The 23308-nt window shown below is 40.7% G+C and overlaps 1 protein-coding gene across 2 annotated transcripts in view; it reads left to right on the top strand.

Moving 5' to 3' along the window:
- The window catches only part of LOC150087230 (kinesin-like protein KIF21A), a 779086-nt gene that overhangs the window by 747901 nt on the left and 7877 nt on the right, over window positions 1–23308 (top strand). For both annotated transcript variants that reach the window (XM_090371900.1, XM_090371899.1), the window contains 2 exons: window positions 765–935; window positions 19115–19317. In XM_090371900.1, coding sequence (XP_090228026.1) covers window positions 765–935; window positions 19115–19317 — 374 coding nt within the window. The remainder of the gene's footprint in view (window positions 1–764; window positions 936–19114; window positions 19318–23308) is intronic.

Raw genomic sequence — 23308 nt, 5'->3', positions numbered from 1 at the left:
TGAATTTAACTGCAAATCAGAACATATTCTGAGACAGCATGTGAGAGGAGAGACTAATTTGTATTGAGCACTACTCAAGTTTTGCAACTCTCTTCAGCTGCTTTGTCAAGTCGCTGCAGTCAAGTTGTTCTCCTGTCTCCAAAAACCTGCACAAATTCAGGAAAAAATCCTAGAATCATGGGAACTTGTACCTATGAAGTCAGGCATGCAGCAGGTTCATATGCAAAGTATGGGTTATATAAATGAGAATGACATGGACTACAAGAAATTAATATCATTTACATTGAACTGATATTTATTTTTTATATTTGTTTATTGTTCTCTGATATTTGTAAAAGGGAGTTGGGTGTCTTGGAGTTTGTAATAGTAAGAAATTTTTTTTCCTTACTGATTTTGAATATTGTCTTCTCAGTTTAAAATAATTTTCATACCTAACAAGAAAATTTATACCAGGCAAGAATTCTTAAAAATCTATTAGTAAAAAAAAATTTTTTTTTCTTTTTCAGAAAATACTGGTACTGTTTTGGAGGTAATATTATTTGGTCAGATAAAAATAATTTTTGAAAGATTTGAAAAAAAATACTAAATTAAACAAAGTTGTTTTTATATATTTTTAATAGTATTAAGGGGGAGGGGGAAGAGAGGAAAGGGGAAAGAGAGGGTCAACTTTTTTTTCTTAATGATTTGTAACTAATTTCTCAATCCGTAAATCTCATTTTTTCACTTTCAGAAAATGTGACTAATGAGTTTTCCTATGATTTCAGGTATTTGAAGTAATGGAAGGAGTGGGAGGAATACACACCCCTAAAGTGAACTTAGAACCTCCTCACTATGATGGTATTCAATCTTTGGCTATCAATGGAGACTTCCTTTTCTCTGGATCAAGGGATATGTGCATCAAGAAATGGAATCTTGCTAGTGAAACTTTAGTTCAGGTTTGTGTGTGTGTTTATTTTATGTATTCTACTCTTCAGTAAGGGTTCACTCCTCCCTAGATATGCTAGTGAAGGTTACAAAAATACGATTACAGTATGTCAGACATTCCAACGCTAAAAAAAAAATTACTAGTTTACTATAAGTTAACCTTCCAAGCCTCCAATTTGAGCATACTTGCTTATGTAGCAGCTTTTTAGATCCCCCAATCGTTATTAAACATTTCACTAGTACTGTGTTGTGAAGGTCATTTCAAATAATATCCCTTAATGTACAAATTCTTAATTTTTCCAGTACATGCTGTCGTCTCTTATCTGTGTTTCTAGCTTACAGCATATTACTTTGATAACTGGAGAAAGAGGTGACTACAATCACAATTGTTAGCCTCAGTTTTGTGCAATTTATGCTCACAAAAATTCAGATCTATAAGTGGATGAAATGGAATCTAGTGATATATAAATAGGTGTAGAAGGTATTATTGCATCAATTTTTTTTTTTTTTTTTTTTGATTTTTGAAAGTAATTTTGCTCTAAGTGTTGGACAATCAAGTGAAAGAACAAATTTATATTTAAAAGCATTTATGTACAAAATAAATTTTTACAAATTTTTAATATTTTGTTATTAAATTTATCTTATCCCTTATACTTTGAAAATTTTTGTACTGTATCTGTTCACACGTTTTTCTATTATGTTGTCAGTTCTGGGCTGAATACTCTTCGTAGGACAAAACATATCAAAATTCTGAGCCAGTGGGTACAGTGGCTTTACAAGGTGCCTCCATAGCCAGGTGGGAAGGAGCAGCAGTGCGTAGCACATGCTTCTTGATTAGACCAGGGTTTGAGCCCGTCACCACCAAATATGGAGGATGCGGAAAGGTCAGGGAATGACCACCGCATATCCCGGAGCAATATGGCCTTAGTTGCTAATGCTCCTAAAAACCAAACAACAACAATGGCTTTACAGCACGTGCTTGATGCAGGAAGGAAGGTGTGAAAAGACAGTGATCAACCCACATACCAGGATAGATGAAGAGGATTGCTGTCCACACACACACACACACACACACGAGCGACAATATGGCAGCCGTTCAACATGGTCACCTTATTTTCAGCTCCTGATTTTGTGTCTAAACATGTGGTTTAAGTGCTCTCTGTTTCAGGCAAAGTGTATTGTGTTAAAGAAACGTTAGCGAACTCCCTAGGTGAGATTATTTTTACATCTACCTGGTTATTTAGCAGAATACAAGCGTTTTTTACCTGTTCCCTTTGTTGGCAGACAGGTCACCATGCCGCTGACAACAAGGAAATAGGGAGGGTGACCAAATATTCCTGATCAACACGTTTGTATCCGCATTTGACTTGGAGGCAGTTCCCACCTGACTTTGGACTGTGATGCCGTCCCAACATTTTGAGACTGAGAATGTGATAAAAATTGACTATTTTGCAAAGAAATCATAACTGTCGAGTTCCTCCCCCCCCTGCCATAGACTTACAATAGACAACTTGCTGTACTGACTCGTACTGCGGAATGTGCAGTATTCCCCTCCAGCGCAGGGATTAGTCATCTGACATTTATTAGATGTGACCTTAACTGCAGTTCACTATATGTGAAGCGAATGCCCACATACATTATACAGAAAGTAACAGTATCCTTCTGGGCCAATCTTCGAACAACCTTACCCCTCCCCCCCTCTATTTTTGGAGGGGGACAGTCCAAAAACTTATTGTTCTGCTGCAAGGCTGCAATTGCACTACAAACACCTAGCTAGTGTCATTCAACGTCCCTTTCATTCCTCTCTTGAATGCAAACAATACGGACTCGGTTATGCGAAAGTGAACCCGATAACACGAAAATGATGGAACAGGAAGAGATATCAGGAAATTCTGGAGCGCCTATGTCGCAGACAGCTCAGTGATGACCCAGTCATAGTGGACTGCTACAAGGGCCCTGAATCCACCCAATCTAGAGCTTCCACCTCCAAGCGGAAGTACAAGAAATATGTTGCACTGAACGCTGATAGGGAGACTCACTCCCAAAGTGAAAACAAGGAATCCACAGAGCAAACTGCCACCCAAAATGACAAAGCCTCAGGAAAACCATGGGATAAACTACAAGAGATCCCTATAGCCTCGTCCTGGAGTTTGCTTTGCAAACTGTCCTGGAGTGCCTCTTTAAGGAGCCAACCTACAGGATTACCGCTGTTCTCCGTGCAAAGATCGTCTCCATTTGGATGAAAATGGAGACCATCCTGGTACAAACCCAGCTAGAGAAGGAAATTGCCACAGCAAAATTGGAGGTCCTCCAAAACAGTGGGGCAAACCACATGCTACAGTGTGCTCCCACTTATTCACAGGCGCTAAGGAACAACATCAATGCTACAAATGGAAACCATCCTGCAGGTCAGGTTGGAATAGCCCCCAAGAAAACCGTGATCATCAAACCACACCTAGTAATATTGAAACCAACGTCAAATGAAGTCCACAAAATGAGTGAGGAAGTGAAACAAACAGTAATCTAAAAGCTTAAGGATGACTCCAAACACAAGAAGATTAGATCTGTTAGAAAAACCAGAAACTTTGGAGTTATAATACAAACTGACACAGAGGAAGATCTATGGGGAATATTAAAAATTCTAAAATACCCTCCTTAGGCCTCATAGCTGAACTGTCTAAAGAGAAAGGGCCAAGCATACTAATATTAGGCCTCAACAAAGACATAACCCCAGAAGAACTTGTTCAAGAGATCTATACCAAAAAACTGCCATCGGCTACCCACCAGCGATGAGCCACGACAACATGTCATACAGAGGTATAAAACAGAGTCCAGAAATGGAAATTCTGCTAACTGGATCACTGAACCGTCTCCGGCCACTTGGAGAATCCGGAGCCAACAGTCCAGAATCTATGTAAACTCAGGCAGCCACTGTTTCAGAAAGTGTGTGGCTGTTCCCAAATGCTTCTGGTGTTGTGGCTTTGGCCACACGACTCACACCTGCAAGAAATCGCAACCCACTTGTGGCCATTGTGCCAACACTAGGCATAAATATAAAAATTGCCTAAAAAAAGCGGAAACCCCGATTGTACAAACTGTAGGGCCATGAAGCTACCATCTTATCATTCCATCAGGGACAGTAAATGCCCTGTCTACATTAAAGCAAAGGGTGCATAACAATTGAGAATCAATTATGGAGAGTAATAAGAACTACTATAACATGTCAAAGGTGAAGATAGCACAACACAATGCGCAACGCTTCAAGGCAGTCGTAGCACAGCTAGTTAAGAAAGCTAAAGAAGAGAAGTTAGACCTACTTCTTCTACAAGAGCCCCACACACACACACACACACACACACACACACACACACACACACACACACACACACACAAATATCAAGTTAGAAGGTACCCACTGCAGTTTAAAATTGTCCAAGTGGATGGTGAAACTCCATGTGCTGCCATTGCTGTTTGTAATCCTGACCTCACTGTAACTAAGATAACAGACCTATGCACAACCTGGGTAGTCTGTGCCCATATAGCATTGTCCCTAGGAGAATTTTATGTAGTGTCCATCTACACCCAACCAGGAGAAGATATACTCCCTACAATACAATATCTTCAGAATCTGCAGCAACAACTACCAAACGCCAAACGTATATTAGGCCTTGATGCAAACTGCAGATCACCTGCCTGACACAGTGAGATACCAGAATGGAGAGGAACAAACAAAGGCCAGCACCTAGAGGAGTACATATCAAGCAGCGACCTATCCATTCTAAACAGACCGAACCAGCCCTACACCTTCTCGAACACTATGTGGGAAGCAAATATCGACCTAACCCTTGCAAGTCATTCCATAGCAGGACACCTTTCTCCTTGGGAGATGCAACAACACTGGACCACTTCAGATCACAGAGTTTTAACTTACAACCTCCACCGATCACTCCAAACGCAACATGTCGCACGACTTCTATTACCAAGAAACGCCATATCAAAGGCAGCTTGGAAACGTCTTAAGCAGCTGTTGACTGAGAAAGCAGAAAACTTCCACCCCAATGAATTCAACCTAGACTGGCATCAGCGAGAGGTAACAAAACTAATCACAGAAGCGGCAGATATAGCCATCAAGAAGAAGATACCTTCCCTCAAAGCCTTCCCTTGGTGGGCACCAGAGCTCACAGATCTCCGGAAAAGGGTGAATAGTGCCCGAAGGCATTTCAGAGGGCACGTAGATCCTGGCCACAGGCAGAGGTCGATGTACTACGTCAACAGTACCATGAGGTCAGAAATGACTACATAACTAAAATAAAGAAAAGAAAGAAAGCCTCGTGGGGAAACTTAGTAAATACTAGGTTTCCCCACCCTAGGAGTGGTGTATCGGGTCAACACAAACAAACTTCCCAGAGGGGAAGTCGTAACGGTAACCGAGACAGCTCAGGGAACCTATACCAGAACATGGAAATCCTCTATAGACAGTATCTTGGACCATATCTTTCTTCCTGCAACCAAGCCTCAAACCCAGGAATAAAGAAAACTATGTGAGGACAATAATTCATACACAACCACAGCTGTTGAACCTGCCTTCTCACCAATGGAGCTCAGCATAGCAGCAGCGAGGATAAAAAATAGAAAGACCCCTGGTATGGATCAAATTAAGCCCGAGATGCTCAAGATGGTGGTAGAAACTATACTGAACACAATATTGAGAATCCTCAACTGATGTCTGTTGGTGGGCCACTTCCTGGCCTCATGGGAAAACGGCATGAATAAAACTCATCTTAAAAAATCCGACGAAACTTCAAGGAATGCCAGGGTCGTATAGGCCAATCGCTTTGCTGTCAATCTTCAGCAAGCTCTTTGAGCATCTTCTACCAAAGAATCGAGAACCACTTCCAAGAATCAAACCTCAAGTCGCCTATATGGCTTTAGGAAGGGGCGCTCGGCTGTAGAGGCTCTGAAAAATATTATTGAAACAGCTAAAAACTACAAAACAAAATACTTCCTCCTAATATCAGTTGACTTCACAGGAGCCTTTGGTTCTCTCTGGTGGCTTGCTGTTCTGGCCAGGCTCCGGAAGGTTCATATCACAGGAGACTTACATCAATGCCTCAAATCCTATCTTGAAAACAGGCGAATCACTGTTACTACGCCATACGCCTCTGTTTCTAGGCCGGTCCACAGGGGCTGCCCTTGGGGTTCTGTCCTGGGCCCCGCTCTTGTGGAACCTGGTCTTTGACGAGTTCTTAATTTTTTTTTTTTTTTTATGAAAACCCCAAACACGAAAGGTATCAAAACCTATAGTACTTAGTACCGTGCATGGGTTGAAGGTAAGTATGGGGGGAAAGGGGGATGCCGGAAACTTTGCTCTAGAGACTAAACATGGGTTTCCCCACTTCAAGCCTCCAATAAGCAAAGTGGTGGTTTTGGATATTCCAAATGTCAAAACCCAGGCATATGTGGATGACCTGGTTCTGATGCTGCAGGCTGACGGCTGGGCACGACTGGAGACCATAGCAAACCAGGCCACTAGCGACTTGCAAAATTGGGCTAGCACAAATCTCCTTACTATCTCATCAGATAAAACAAGTTCAATACTTCTCAAAGGATTCCTTGACCCTAGAAGTCCTCCGCAGATTAAGATAAACGGGAAAACCATAAAGTTGCTAACAGAAATAAAATTCCTCCGAGTGATACCTGACAGAAACCTTAGCTTCACGCCACATCTCTGCTATCTGAGAACAAAAATAAGAAGATATGCTAGCCTACTGGCCAGAGTGACTATGAAAGACTGGGGCCTGAAGAAGAGTCATTGGCATCCTCCATAAGGCATTCTTTATCCCAGCACTAGCCTATGCAGCTGGGACCTAGTACACAGACTAGCACAGTTGTCAACAAGAAAAACTGGAGATGACACACTGATTGATATTACTCATAATGACAAGACCTTGCTGCACCGTGAGCACCCACGTGCTCCAAGTCCTGGCGGGAAGCCTTCCCCTGGACTTGGAGATTGCGTGCTGTGGGGTTGCTGTACCAACATTCCAAAGGAAAAATACTCTTCCATATAGGATTCACCACAGACTCAGCAAACTCCAAAACCGTGGAGAACAGATGGATTTTACAACACGTGAAATCACTATGGCAAAATCGCTGGAACCTTACTATCAAAGGCTCCATTACTAAGAAGTTTATACCAGATGTTGGACGAGTTTATCCACTCTCCTCAGCCTGGTTTTCGCCCGGACTCAAAACCACCTACCTATTGACCGGACAGGGCCCATTTAGAAAGAGGCTATATGACTTTGGAATCTCAGCTACTCTGCGGTGCGGAGTCGTGGGAGCACCTGGTCTGAGTGTGACCACTACGAGAACCTCAGATGTCAACTTTACACCAAGATTCATTCGCTTCTTCGAAACCAGAAGGACATCGATCTGCAAGAGGAAGAGACCTACAAAGCCTTCACACTTTTTGCACAAAATCTGTTCACAAGACAACAGACCCTCCCCTCCCCTTGAGGAGGTATTCCAAAAGTTCACACATTCATGAATAGGACAATATCAATCACAAGACAACAGCCAACCCTCAATGGCCCAGAGTAATGGAAACACAACTAAGACTGTGACTCAGCTCGGTCAAAAATATCACAGAAGCCAGAAGAACCTCATCTTGCCCTGTTGAGCACCTAGACTAAAGGACATCCAAGGTGGTCATATGACTCAACATACACTGTATCTCTCTTGAACAGTGCTTTCTTTCCCAGGCGTCTCCGTAGCCAGGTGGGAAGGAGCAGCAGTGCGTTTAGACCGGGGTTTGACCCGTCACCACCAAATACGGAGGATGCGGGAAGGTCAGGGAATGACCACCGCATATCCCGGAGCAATATGGCCTTAGTTGCTAATGCTCCTAAAAACCAAATAACAACAGCTTTCTTTCCCCTCCCATGGGGAGAGGGGGCTCTGTCCCCCCCTTTCCTCCCATTCCCCAGATCTCTTCCCTCTGGTTGAGCATGGGCCTGCTCCACTGCAATCGCAGGCCATCCTCCCTATCGGCCCCTTACTTCCTTTTCTTCTCTCCAGTCTTCACACCCTTTACTGTTGACTTTCACAGCGTTTTCAGCCCTACGCATTCAAATTGAACTACATCAAAATTTCTTGCCCGATCCATTTAGGCATATAGAAAATATTATTTCAGCGTATAGCCCCTCACAAGCTTCTAAATTATTCTAACAAATGCTAATAACTAACCGTGAGCAGCACTTTTTTTTTAGCTTCTAGCCATTGAAATCCTAGGAAAGTAGGTGGCAGAACCCGCCAGAGTACTATATAGGTAACACCCGGCCAGCCTCTCCGTGGTTGAGGTATGGTAACGTTGGGTTCCATTAGGGGCCGACGGCTAACAGGCCAGATGAACAACTGCTGCCTCCGTAGCCAGGTGGGAAGGAGCAGCAGTGCGTAGCACACGCTTCTTGATTAGACCGGGGTTCGAGCCCGTCACCACCAAATACGGAGGATGCGGAAAGGTCAGGGAATGACCACCGCATATCCCGGAGCAATATGGCCTTAGTTGCTAATGCTCCTAAAAACCAAATAACAAACAACAAACAGCCAGATGAACAAGGGCACAGCATGCTACATACCACATGACCCATATACTTTTAAATCCCTGGCTTGTCCGATACAGTGTACATACATGGAGATGGGAGAAATCCCAGGAGCCATTAGACCAAATATACCTACACACACAAGTGTAGAAAAGTTCTGGTTAAAGTTTTGTTGAGACATTTTATGGGCTGTTTTTGCATTGTAGCTAAGAGAATTAGCCGTAAGTGAGGGTTGAATGGTTTCCTTTCCTAGTAACTTTGGTTTCTCTTCAAGCAAAAACTGGTAAGTCAATCATATCAAGCTTTGGAGGTGATACCTAGGGGTCCCGGGTGCCAAGTGATTGTGACAGAGTGATTTCTCTGTTCTTTCACTGCGATTTTCTAAAAGGTGAATTTTAGTTTTCTTTTTCGTTTCTGCCCTTAATAAATTATTTTATTTAATAGCAGATCTTTTATCAAAAGTACTGGTAGAGAGCAAGGAAAGAAAGGTTACTTTCTTTCTTTTTCATATTTAATAGACTAACTCCTACTAATTTCGCTTGGTCACTCCAAGCACTACTCCTGCCTCTCCGTGGTGGGACTGGTAACCTTGACAGAAAAATTCATCTGCCAAGGGCTAAAAGGAGCCGACATGGAACAAAATATGTTTCCCTCTTTAGAACCAACAAGCTGTCAGCTAGAGACAGAACACGAGCATGACTCTTCTCAACCAAAGAGGTTATTGTTTTCTGTATTTATAAATAATATTGATGATGGTATATCAAGCTTAATGTCCAAGTTTGCAGACGATACAAAGGTTGGCAGGGTTGTTAAGGACACTACTTATGCTATGCTGCTGCAACAGGATCTGGAAAGGTTGAGAAGATGGGCTGAGAGGGTGGCAAATGAAGTTTAACGTTGACAAATGTAAAGTACTACATATGGGAAACAGCAACCCCAGAGCAACGTATACTACACTGACAGTGGTAGCGAATGAAAAGGACCTGTGGGTAATTGTGCAGGCAGATATGAAGTTCTCTGAGCAGTACAGACTGGCTGCAAGAGTAGCTCATGGTGTCTTGTCAATGATATACAGGAATTTTTCTAGCAGGGATAAGGAGGTGATTATTCCCTTGTATAAGGCAATGGTCAAGCGACACCTTGAGTACTGTATACAGGTCTGGAAGCCTCATTTCAAAAAGGATGTAGAGCTGCTGGAACGGGTACAGAGAAGGGCAACAAGATTAGTGAATGGAACAAAGGGTTGCTCTTACGAAGAAAGGCTTAAGTTTTGCAAATTACAGTGTCTGGAGATTAGGCACTGGCGAGGTGATCTGATAGAGATGTATAAAGTCTTGAATGGTTTGAGCATGCTCAATGCTGATGGGATTCTTCTTCTTGCTCAGAATAATCACCTGAGAGGGCATAAATTCAAATTGAGAAAAGACAGATGTAGGATAGACGTGCAGAAATTTTCCTTTAGCCAGCGGGTAGTTGGTTGGTAGAACAGACTTCCATCCCTTGTTGTGGAAGTTGATAGCCTCAATAAATTTAAGGCTCGAATGGACAGGTATTTCGAACGAACAGAGGGGTGAAGTGGAAGGTTTTTTTTTTTTTTTTTTTGGCTGATGCTGCATAAGCTTGCTTTCTTGCATCATATGCCTCTGCTAATGCTAAAACCATTTCCTCTGCAACAGAGTTTCCTGCATTCTTAATAATGCTTTCATTATCAGAACAGCCTCTTATCATTCTTAATAATGCTTTCATTATCAGAACAGCCCTTTTCTAATCCAAAAACACTTGCGAGAGTATTGCAGGGTCTCCCAAGACAGTTAAGAGACTGCAATTTGGGAACTTGTAGAAACTGTCACCCGCAGTCATTCTGAAAAACTCTTACAAATGACAACCTTTGCTAATATTCAAGTGAAAGTAACTCCCCATGCAACCCTAAATACATCTAAGGGTGTTATATCAAGTTGGGTCCTTTTGAATGTGACAGAGGAAGAAATTAAAAAAGAGCTTCAGGAACAAAACGTAATTGCTGTCAAAAGAATCAGGATCAAAAAAGACAATATACTCACACCTACCAGAAATAAAAGGGAAAGAACTGGCTGATATATCTGCCAAAAATCCATCAACTTTAGACCTAACCTCTGTCCCTATTCCAGTGCCTGATTATAATATCCTAATTCAAGCAGCATGCAGTGGACAGAGCTATGGCACAACCAAACGAATAACAAACTTTTCCAGTTGAAACAAGACCCAAAGTTCTGGCACTCAAGCAATCAGACAGTGCGGCAGGAAGAAATACTCATACGGATGAGAATAGGGCACACCCATCTGACTCGCCTCCATCTACTAATGGGCAGTGATCCTCCTCAGTTGCCACACTGCTTAGAACATCTAACAGTTAAACATATTCTGATTGACTGTTTGCACTATCAACAACATCGAACTTCAATACTTCAAATTCTTGCTAACCTTCGAGAACTGTTGACATTTACATCATATCAATGGAGAGGAGGCAAATGTTAACAAACTTTTATGAATAGGTTTCAGAAGTGTAGTGTGTGTTTAGTGTCAAATGGCACCAGGGGTTTCCCCCATCTCTGCCTTTTATAAGTTTCAGAACTGAAATTAAATTGAACTGGCTTCATTGTTAATTATTTTATAATATTCCTATGAATAGGCGCACTATAGCCATAGTAGCTACCGCGCCAATAAACAACCATACCACATACAGACGATACCTAGGTTGGCGGCCTGTTCGTATGCTACTGCAACAGGATCTAGAAAATTTGAGTAGATGAGCTGAGAAGTGGCAACTGAAGTTTAGCATTGACAAATGCAAAGTACTGCATATGGGTAGCAGTAACTCCAGAGAAATGTACCAACTGTGGGGTGTTACACTCAGGATAGCGGAAAATGAAAGAGATCTGGGAGTAATTGTGCAGTCAGATATGAAGTTTTCTGAGCAGTGCAAACAGGCGGCCAGAGCACGTCATTGGGTCTTGTCAATGATATACAGGAATTTTGCCAGCAGGGATAAGGAGGTGATTATTCCTTTGTTTAATGCCCTTGTTTTAAGGTGCCAAGTGACTTTTCTCTGAATTAGCACTTTTTCTTGAAGTAGAAATCGTTTCCTTATTTAAAGTATTTATTAAAATGCAATTAAATAATCTATAGTAACGAAATCAACTTTACTAGATTAAGAAAGAAAGCTACCTTCTCTTTTCCTTTTCTTTTCTTGTGTGTATATATATATATATTAATTACTAACCTAGTGCTTGGTCACATGGTGGCACTGCTCCTGCCTCCATGTGGTGGGGCTGGTAACCTGGAATGGGGGGAGACTCTCTTTCTTCCAGGGTGAACTGACTCCAATATCCAGAAACCCACTGGGTTGATGGATCCAAATGTAACTGATCCAAGACATGAAGAATCTTTCTCTTAGAGATACATCGAAAATGACTGGAAAAGGTGACAGAAATGACTGTCTCCACAAAGAGAATGAAAACTGACATAAACACTTTAAATGTCCCAGCATATCTCATAATACATTTGAATATTGAGAAATCAGTTGGCCAATTGTCACCCTTTCTCATACAAAAGAATCTTCAGAGTTATGCCAGCCCACTAAAATCTGTTAAGAGATTACAATCAGGTGATATTTTAGTAGAAACAGCCCACTCTAAACATTCCGAAAGACAGTTGCAAATGACAACCTTTGCAAGTATACTAATAGTATCCCATCACAATACCTTAAATACATCAAGAGGTGTAATAGCAGAATGGGACCTTCTAAACGTACCTGAAGATGAAATTCAAAGCCAACTTCAGGAACAAGGAGTCATCAATGTCAAAAGAATTGGAATTAAAAAAGAAGGGATGATCAACCAGAAACCTGATACTCACTTTCACTGCACCGAAGCCACCCAGATCAGTAAAAGCAGGATATTTACGTTGCAATATTAGACTGTACATCCCGAATCCTCTCCGCTGTTTCAACTGCCAGAAGTATGGACACTCACAGACTATACGTAGAAGAAAATCGACATTTGCAAACTGTGAATCCTAAGAACATCTCACATCTACTTGCACAGCTTGAAATCATAAATGTGCAAACTGTAAAGGGGAACATATGGCATTCTCAAGAGATGTGAAATCTGGAAGAAAGAAAAAAGAATACAAAAGTACAAAGAAGAAAACAAAGTTACATATCAGAAGCAAAGAAAGCAATTGTAGTAAATCTAGGAAACAAACCTTATGCTCAAGTCGCCACAACCAAAAAGATCCTGGAAATGAGACTTCCTAATTCGAAATGCTGTGGAACACAAACAGATGTCACAATTCGCCCGAGAGAATCTATCTCAGAATGGGCACATGAATTTTACAAATCTTTTCCACCACAAAAGCAACAAGAAAAAGTGGTTAATGCACCTCTATCTTATTCCCCCGGATAATGCAGAAAATAAAAAGCAAAGTAATAGAGAAACAAAGATTACAGAACAAATGGATATTGAGGCAGGAAATACCAGAGAGGACCCCCATCCTTGAAATTTTTGTGGAAGAAGAAATGGATACAGGAAGACCCTATTTCCCAAAGAAAGACAAAAAAAAAAAAAAGAAAAAAAAAGCAGACAAATTGAAAACAGCCCCAAGGAACCAATCAGAGGAATAATCTAAACAGATGACAGACTTGATAATCCAGTGGAACTCTGTTGAGGTTTCCACACAAACGTAGACCTCATTACTGAATCCTTTAAGTATCTGCCTACAAAAAACATATTTAAAATTATAGGACATCAGTACAATTAAAAATTATACCATATATAGAAAGGGCCACATATTGGACGGAACAACGTGAGGAGGAGTTCCAATGGAGTTTCTTCTCAATCCAGCATAATATGGCTTTTCAGCTTGGGATGTTACAAGTTAATAGACATGTACCATCCCAAGCAATACCATTGAACATCCCTTAGAAGCAGTTGCAGTCCATCTAGTAATAGGCTTTGATATTACCATTACCTCAATATATCTACTGCCTAGTCAAGAACTCTACTTAAAAGATTTGTAAGCACTGATTGTTCAATTGCCATCTCCGTTGTGCATTTTGGGTGACCTAAATGGGCATCACCCACTATGGGGCGATCCCAAAATAGACCAGAAAGGTAAACAAATCGAGAAAATAATAGTTGGGAACAACCTCATGATTCTGAATGAAGGCACCCACACATATTTCCACATACCATCAAAAAGCAGCTCTGCAATAGATTTATCAACCTGTCCCCCCCCACACTGTATCTGATAATTCAATGGACCATGCATGAGAATCCATTGTGCAGTGATCACTACCCCCATATTTCTAAAAATCATGAAGAAAGCTCCATGTCAAGCCAGAAGACATCCCAGATGGAAAATATATAATGTGGACTGGGAAACTTTCAGGACACTAATGAAATTAGATTGCAATATTATCAAACAAGGTTCAGTACAAGCAGCAGTGGCTTATGTCGCAAATAACATTCTCCAAGCAGCCGAAAAGACAATACCCAAAACCCATGCATTAAAATGTATCCAAAACCATGGCAGAACAGTGAGTGTCAGGAAGCTAAAAAAGAGAGGAATACAGCCTGGAACCTATTTCGGAAAAATCCAACAATGTATGATCTAATCCAATTCAAGAGAGCAAGAGCTAAGGGATAGAAAAGTACACAAAGTCAGAAAAAAAAAGCAACCAGGATCAAATTTGCATCTGCAATAACCAGTTCCACATCAGCTACACTTGTCTGGAAGAAGATCAGAAAGATGACAAACGGTTCCCAAATAAATTCTTTGAAACTGACAGTAGTAGAACTAAAACAAATTCTGCTACAGACGAAAAACAACTCAGTTGGCCCTGTTGAAATACATTATGCAATAATACAACAATTAGATGAAGAATCTTAATTAGCTCTGTTAGATTTATTCAACAGGATATACCTTAAAAATTCTTTTCCAGATAAATGGCATCCTGCAATAATATTTGCTTTCCCAAAACAGGGAAAAGATTTATCAGATCAACAGAATTATCATATAGGTTTGACTAGCTTCTTAGGCAAAATTCTTGAGAAAATTATCAATAATGGACTCACGTGGTACCTAGAAAATAATAATCTTCTCAATTCAGCATAATTTGGCTTTCGAAAAAATCACTCCACCTTAGGTGTACTTATACAACTGGAAAACTAGGTAAGAAATGCTTTTCTCAGAAAATAACATCAAATCATGTTAATTTTGATATCAAAAAAAAGCATATGATACCACGGGCTGCTATAGTATACTTAGGTTTCATCAACTTGGCCTTAGATGACATCTACCCCTCTACATATACATGCTACCTCTGTAGCCAGGTGAGCAGGAGCAGCAGTGCATAGCACACACTTCTTGATTAGTCCAGGGTTTGAGCCCGTGACCACCAAATACGGAGGATGCGGAAAGGTCAGGGAATGACCACCGCATATCCAGGAGCAATATGGCCTTAGTTGCTAATGCTCCTAAAAACCAAATAACAACAACAATAACAACATCTACATATAGAATTTTCTTAAGAATCAGATTTTCCAAGTCTGAATAAACAAATAATACATTTACCAACATATACTGTCAGGAAGGAGTCCCTCATGGGTCCGTACTAAGTGCCACGCTTTTTGCAGTCCACTTCAGTACAATCACAGTACAAATACCAAATAACATCACTACGGCAGGCTGATGATTTCATCATTTCTTATAAAGCACAACATAAGAGGACAATAGAACGACAATTACAATTAGCCATAAACAAAATTATAAAATGGACAGAAAGAAACGGATATAGAATTTCTGTACAAAAGACTGTATGGATACATTTTTTCAGAAAAAGGAATCTCCATCCTGATCCCAAACTTGGGCTGAAAGAACAGATCATCCCAGTTAAAAACGGAATCCATTTCTTAGGACTTGTTTTTGACAAAAAATTTACTTTTTTAGAGCTTATTAGTCACATAAGAGTTCCACTGTTTGAAGAAAATGAATATCTTAAAGTCCTATCCGCTATATGGGGAGCAGATAGAACTACATTTACTCATCCAGTCTAAGTTAAACTATGGTGCCCCAGTCTAGGACTCAGCAAGACCTAGTGCCCTGAGATGGCTGGACCCAGTACATCACTGCACACTCCAAATAGCCCTTGGAGCCTTCCTTACTTCGCCTGTTTAGACCCTCAAAACAACATCATTTTCATGGTCTGTCTTAGCTCCATGACAGCTATACAAAATGTCAGTTCTAATAAACACCCACTCCAGCAACCAATCCAATACCGAGTACCTAAGATTCGTGAAAGGAGGTCATAACATTAGAATTTGCTAGATTCCAAGTCGGGTCAGAATATGGGGGCGCCTCCATATCCAGGTGGGCAGGAGCAGCAGTGCGTAGCACATGCTTCTTGATTACACCGGGGTTCGAGCCCATGATCACAAAATACGAAGGATGCAGAAAGGTCAGGGAATGACCACCGCATATCCCTGGAGCAATATGGCCTTAGTTGCTAATGCTCCTAAAAAAAAAAAAAAAAAATGTCAGAATATATGGCAATGAACAAGCAGACAAAGCTGCTAAAGAAGCCAACAGCAATATTTCTGCACCCGAATGCATTCTTTTCTCAGACTACAAACAAGTTATTTTTCATTAGCATTAGTAGAGGCATATGATGCAAGAAAGCAAGCTTATGCAGCATCAGCCAAAAAAAAAGAATAACTTCCACTTCACCCCTCCGTTCTTTCGAAATACCTGTCCAGCTGAGCCTTAAATTTATTTAGGCTATCAACTTCCACAAGGGATGGAAGTCTGTTCTACCAACCAACTACCCGCTGGCTAAAGGCAAATTTCCGCACATCTATCCTACATCTGTCTTTCCTCAATTTGAATTTATACCCTCTCAGGTGATTATTCTGAGCAAGAGGAAGAATCCCATCAGCATTGAGCATGCTCAAACCATTCAAGGCTTTATATACCTCTATCAGATCACCTCGCCGGTGCCTAGTCTCCAGACACTGTAATTTGCAAAATTTAAGCCTTTATTCGTAAGATCAACCCTTTGTTCCATTCATTTTGCCTTTCTCTGTACTCGTTCCAGCAGCTCTACATCCTTCTTGAAATGAGGCTTCCAGACCTGTATACAGTACTCAAGGTGTGGCTTGACCATTGCCTTATACAAGGGAATAATCACCTCCTTCTCCCTGCAGGCACTTCCGTAGCCAGGTGGGAAGGAGCAGCAGTGCATAGCACACGCTTCTTGATTAGTCTGGGGTTGGAGCCCCAGAAAGGTCAGGGAATGACCACCGCATATTACCGGAGCAATATGGCCTTAGTTGCTAATGCTCCTAAAAATCAAATAACAAACAAACCTTCTCCCTGCTAGAAAAATTCCTGTATATCATTGACAAGACATCATGAGCTACTCTTGCAGCCCATCTGCACTGCTCAGAGAACTTCATATCTGCCTGCACAATTACCCCTATGTCCTTTTCATTCTCTACCACTGTCAGTTTAGTACCACAGAGTTGATACGTTGCTCTGGGGTTGCTGTTTCCCATATGTAGTACTTTACATTTGTCAATGTTAAACTTCATTTGTCACCTCTCAGCCCATCTGCTCAACCTTTCCAGATCCTGTTGCAGCAGCAGCAGCAGCATAGTGTCAGTAGTGTCCTTAACAACCCTGCCAACTTTTGTATTGTCTGCAAACTTGGACATTAAGCTTGATATACCATCATCAATATTATTTATAAATACAGAAAACAATAATGGACCACCCAAGGCTGAACCTTGAGGGACTCCACTAATAACATTAGTCCCCGATGAGCAGTGTCCATTGATTACCACTCTGTCTTCTCCCCCTCAACCACCCCTTTATCCATAGCAGCAATTTGCCTCCAATGCCACACTGCTCCAATTTGTGCAGCAGTCTTCCATGTGCAACATAGTAGGATACAACATATAATCACAGCGGGATACAACACTGGCAGCAGAAATGGCTGGTCCTAACCAATAACAAATTGCATCAAATTAAAAGTTTACTGTTACCATGGAAATCGAGCATAAAACAAAACAGACATGATGAAGTAATACTTGCAAGGTTAAGAATAGGACACACTCATTTCAGCCACTGTCATCTCTTGCGAGGAGAGGGTCCCCTCTATGGCCTATCTGCCACACACAAACAGTGGAACATGTGCTGATTACCTGTCCAGCTTTTGCAGCTGAGCGCTGAAACTGCTTTAAAGAGTAAATAACTGAGTGTCACTCTCTCACTATCAAAACCATATTGGAAGACAGGAAAAATATAACAGATGTTTTATAATTTCTCAAGGAAATAAACTTCTATAGCCACATATGAAATCAAATGTTATCGCTGTGTTAAGCTATACACACTCCTTGACCCTTGGAAATTAGTTCTAGAAAAATACAAACATGACTAGAACTGCCATATATGGAAATTACTTCCAGCAGAACACAAACGTGAACAGAACTGTGGCTAAAATTCTCCTAGAAGGTGCATTTTAGCTGCAGTAGCTCTTGTGCCAAGAACTCAAACCAATTAATCAATCAACCCTTGTATAAGGCAATTGTCAGGCTATATCTTGAGTACTGCATACAGGTCTGGAAGCCTCATTTTAGGAAGGATGTAGAGTTGTAGAACAAGTACCGAGAAGGGCAACAAGACTGAGGGGAACAAAGGGGTGCCTTACGAAGAAAGGCCTAAGTTCTGTAAATTTCAGTATCTGGAGAGTAGGCACCTGCGAGAGGTTCTGATTAAGGTGTATAAGGCCTTGAATGGATTGAGCAGGCTCAATGCTGATGGATTCTTCCTCTTTCTCATTACAAACCTGAGGGGACACAAACTGAAATTGTGGAAAGACAGTTGCAGAATAGATGTGCGTAAATTCGCCTTGTGTATATGTTTAAAAATAGTGCTTGAAATATCGTGTAAATTCAGTTAGAACATTTTCATGTACATCTTATTTTTTATTAAAAATGAAGCACTAAATCTTGTCATAAAGATTAAAATCTCCTAAAAAAAAAAAAAAAAAAAAGAGTAAGCACTGATGTGTTGGTAAAAGGATGTTATTCATTCTGAATTACTGAGAATGATGTGTGAAGGTGATAGTGTGGTTATTCATAGAAAACTAGTGAAAATAAACCAATAAATCAAGTGTATAGTTATAAAGCAAATTTATAGTGCTAAGTGTACCAACTCACCACAATATATAAAACCAACACTGGCATTGTTTCTGGATTCTGTTTTGAACTTTGTCATTATGGATAAAGAACCACTGTTGACAATACATTGGCTAAACAAAGAACCAGTCCATATTTAGCCATGTTGAGCAAATCACTAATGTGCTGTTTTGAATTCTTGTTCAGTGTAATATTGATTGCTCTTTATTAGAAATGTACTTGTTCTTTTGTTCTTAGATAACTGCCCATATTTATGTAGGCATCAAAAGTGAAAATAAGAAAAAGATAATTATAGAAAATAAGTGATTGACTGTTGAAGAATTTTTTTTTTGTTTCCTTTATTTTACTTAGTCATTAAGTCAAGCTCACAAAGACTGGGTTTGTGCTCTCAGCTTTCTTCCTGCTGGTGGTGTTGTACTGAGTGGTTGCAGAGGTGGATTCCTTAAGATGTGGGCTACCGATAGCTGCCAACTTCTAGCTGAAATTAGGGCACATGGTGCTCCTATTAATGCAGTTGCAACAAATAATTCTTCATGCATCTTTACTGCTTCCAAGTAAGTTAAATTATATTTTAACAGTATGATATACTAGAGTTTGAAATTGGGTAAGTTATTTTAGTTTGTCATATTCATAAGTCATTTAAATAAGGTGAATTACATTGGAACCTAGCTCAGTCTGCTTATCATGATTTTGTATCCCAAAAACTTAAACTGGCACTGGTGGCATGAGACCTATCAGGCATCTCTCCAAAATAGTAATCCCACATTAATTTTAATCGTTTTAAATTTTAATTTTAGTCATTAACTGTTAGTTAATAAATTAAAAATACTAAATATATACAAACTTTTCTTTTGAGTTGTTTTTGAAGTGACTTTTTTATGGTTTTCACAGAATAGTTGTATACAAAGACCTGTGAGGTGTCATGCCTGAAGTGCGACACATGACCAGGCAGGTGCTGGCATTACAAAGTTTCAAAATTTGTCTGCTTTTGGTTCAAAGGTATATGCTTTTACTGTTACACCTGTTATATAATTTGTAAAAGAATAAGAGAAGTTTACCTCAATATGATACTTAGAACACCTCGTATGATACTCTCCAGAAATTAAAATGAATATAACATTACAGTAAAATTAAATTGAAAACAATTAAAAAATCAAAAATATTACATTAGAGTAAAAATGAATTAGATAGTATGAACCAGAGCTGAAATGCTCAATACGTTAGTTAGCATTGGCATTAGCATTAGTAGAGGCATTTGATGCAAGAAAGCAAGCTTATGCAGCATCAGCCAAAAAAAAAAAAAAAAAACCCACTGCCACTTCACCGCTCTGTTCGTTCAAAATACCTGTCCAGCTGAGCCTTAAATTTATTTAGGCTATCAACCTCCACCACAAGGGATGGAAGTCTGTTCCACCAACCAACCACCCGCCGGCCAAGGGCAAATTTCCGCACGTCTATCCTACATCTGTCTTTCCTCAATTTGAATTTATGCCCTCTCAGGTGATTTTTCTGAGCTAGAGGAAGAATCCCATCAGCATTGAGCATGCTTAAACCATTCAAGGCTTTATACACCTCTATCAGATCACCTCGCTGGTGCCTAGTCTCCAGACACTGTAATTTGCAAAACTTAAGCCTTTCTTCGTAAGAGCACCCCTTTGTTCCATTCACTAATCTTGTTGCCCTTCTCTGTACTCGTTCCAGCAGCTCTACATCCTTCTTGAAATGAGGTCTCCAGACCTGTATACAGTACTCCAGGTGTGGCCTGACCATCGCCTTATACAATGGAATAATCACCTCCTTATCCCTGCTGGAAAAATTCCTGTATATCATTGACAATACTCCATGAGCTACTCTTGCAGCCCGTCTGCACTGCTCAGAGAACTTCATATCTGCCTGCACAACCACCCCCAAGTCCCTTTCATTCTCTACCACTGTCAGTGTAGTACCACAGAGTTGATACGTTGCTCTGGGGTTGCTGTTTCCCATGTGCAGTACTTTACATTTATCAATGTTAAACTTCATTTGCCACCTCTCAGCCCATCTGCTCAACCTTTCCAGATCCTGTTGCAGCAGCATAGTGTCAGTAGTGTCCTTGACAACCCTGCCAACCTTTGTATCGTCTGCAAACTTGGACATTAAGCCCGATATACCATCATCAATATCATTTATAAATACAGAAAACAATAATGGACCCAACACTGAGCCCTGAGGGACTCCACTAATAACATCAGTCCACGATGAGCAGTGTCCATTGATTACCACTCTCTGTCTTCTCCCCATCAACCACCCCTTTATCCATAGCAGCAATTTGCCTCCAATGTCACACTGCTCCAATTTGTGTAGCAGTCTTCCATGTGCAACAGTATCAAAAGCCTTTCTAAGATCCAAGTATATAATATCAAAGTTATTCCCTGCATCCAGTTCTTTTGTGACTGCATCATAGTATCCAATCAAGTTGGTCAGGCAAGACTTCCCCTTAACAAAACCATGCTGTGTCTGAGCTATAACTGAAGTCTTGTCTAAATGATCCTGCAGTGCTTCTTTAACCAGTGCCTCCATTAATTTTCCTGGAACAGAAGTTAAGCTCACAGGTCTATAATTACTTGTGTCAGCCTTTGATCCTCCTTTGTGAATTGGGGTCACATTTGCACATTTCCAGTCTATGGGTACCTCCCCTGAGTCCAAGGAAGCTCTCATAATTATGGCTAAGGGTTTGCTTACTTCCTTTGCTGCCTCCTTTAATATAAATGGATAGATCCCATCCACCCCGGGTGCCTTTCTTGTGTTTATCTTCAACAGTTTCTCCTCCACTTTACTCCCAGTTATTTCAAGATTCTGTAGCTTACTGCTAGAGTTGCGTACACCTCTGGCATTCCCCTCGCTGAATAACTCCTCATGTGTGAATGTCGATGCAAAATATTCATTTAGTTTGTTAGCTACCTGAGCAGGATCATCAACAATTGACCCATCAATATCAAGTGGACCAATCTGATTCATCCCCTTCCTTCTAGAGTTTACATAAGTAAAGAACTCTTTGCTGTTTTTCTTTGCATCCCTTGCCAAGGATTTCTCGTAATCTGCCTTCGCCTGCCTAACCCCCTTTGTAACTTGGTTGCATATCAACTTGTATCTATCATAGGCTTCTGTGTCATGTGTTAATTTGTATGTATCCCATGCATTTTTCTTCTCTGCCATATGCCTCATTAGTTCATCTGACATCCATTTTGGCCTAAACCTTGAACAATATTTCTTAGTTGGTATGTAAAGCCTAGTAGCTTCCAAGATAAGTTCTTTGAATGCTTCCCATTTTGAATTTGCTGTTGGTAACATCATCAGTTGGTCCCACTGTATAGAATTTAAATACTGTCTCAGTCCATCGTAGTCGCCTTTACGGAAGCAATAACCCTTCCCTTTACCCCTAATGGTAGTTACCTCTTTGAGTAAATCCCACTTCAGCACACTGTGATCACTGCCACCTAGCGGTTCATTTATCTGCAGATTCTTAATGCATGAAGAATCACTGCTGATAATCAAATCAAGAGTATTACTCCCTCTAGTTGCCTCCCGAACATGCTGATGTAGAAAACAATCATCCAATAAATCCACAAAAGTCCTGCTAGTGTGTGAGTAACCAGCCCCCAAATTCCAGTCAATATCTGGGAAATTAAAATCTCCCATTATAAGACACTCTGATTTACTGGCCCACTCTATTTCCCTGTACAGTTCCTTATTATACTCATCAGAGTCATTAGGCCTATAGCACACTCCTACTCTCAATTTTGATCTCCCAATGTTTATGTCACACCAAACGGACTCCACACTGCACTGTCCAGCGATGTCGACTGGCTTCACTTCCTTGGTTTTTATGTGTTTCTTAACTAATAACATAACCCCTCCTCCCTTCCTATCCTGTCTATCCTTTCTGTAGACGTTGTACTCCCCAAATTGCAGTTCTGCTTCCCTTATATCTGTGTGACACCACGTCTCTGATATCCCAACAATATCTGCCTTCGATGTTTTGAGCAATACCTCAAATTCATCAAATTTATTTACTAAACTCCTAGCATTGGTGTACACGCAAGTATACCTGCACCTGTTTCTATTCTTAGCTACCCTAACACAACCCATGTGTTTACTTGTACCGCAATGGCTCCCAGCAGTCTCTGAAATACCATGCATCTTGTTTTTCAGGCTTCTGCTCATTCTAATAGAAGCAGTGCAAGAATCTCTTTCACCTCTGCCAGTGGCTACTTTCAATCTATTGGTCTTTGTCTCCTCCCCAAGCTAGCAGTTTTCCGACCCACCTAACACTGCCTCGATAGCATCAGCAAATATTCTTGCACCCTTTCTATTTAAGTGTATCCCATCCCTGTAGAAGCAATCTCTCCTGTTAACAAGTACAGTCCAGGCTGAAAAAAATTCTACCCCTTGAGCCTTGCACAATCTTTCCAGGGCCGAATTGATCGACAAGGCTCTCATCATATACTCCCTCCTATCGTGTCTGGGCAGAATTGCAGACACTTTCAAATTCAACCCTAATTCTCG

The sequence above is a fragment of the Mastigoproctus giganteus genome, chromosome 4, assembly GCF_048544385.1.
Source record: "Mastigoproctus giganteus isolate SK-2022 chromosome 4, ASM4854438v1, whole genome shotgun sequence".
NCBI classification, from domain to species: domain Eukaryota; kingdom Metazoa; phylum Arthropoda; class Arachnida; order Uropygi; family Thelyphonidae; genus Mastigoproctus; species Mastigoproctus giganteus.
This window is presented reverse-complemented; position numbering and strand designations above follow the sequence as displayed.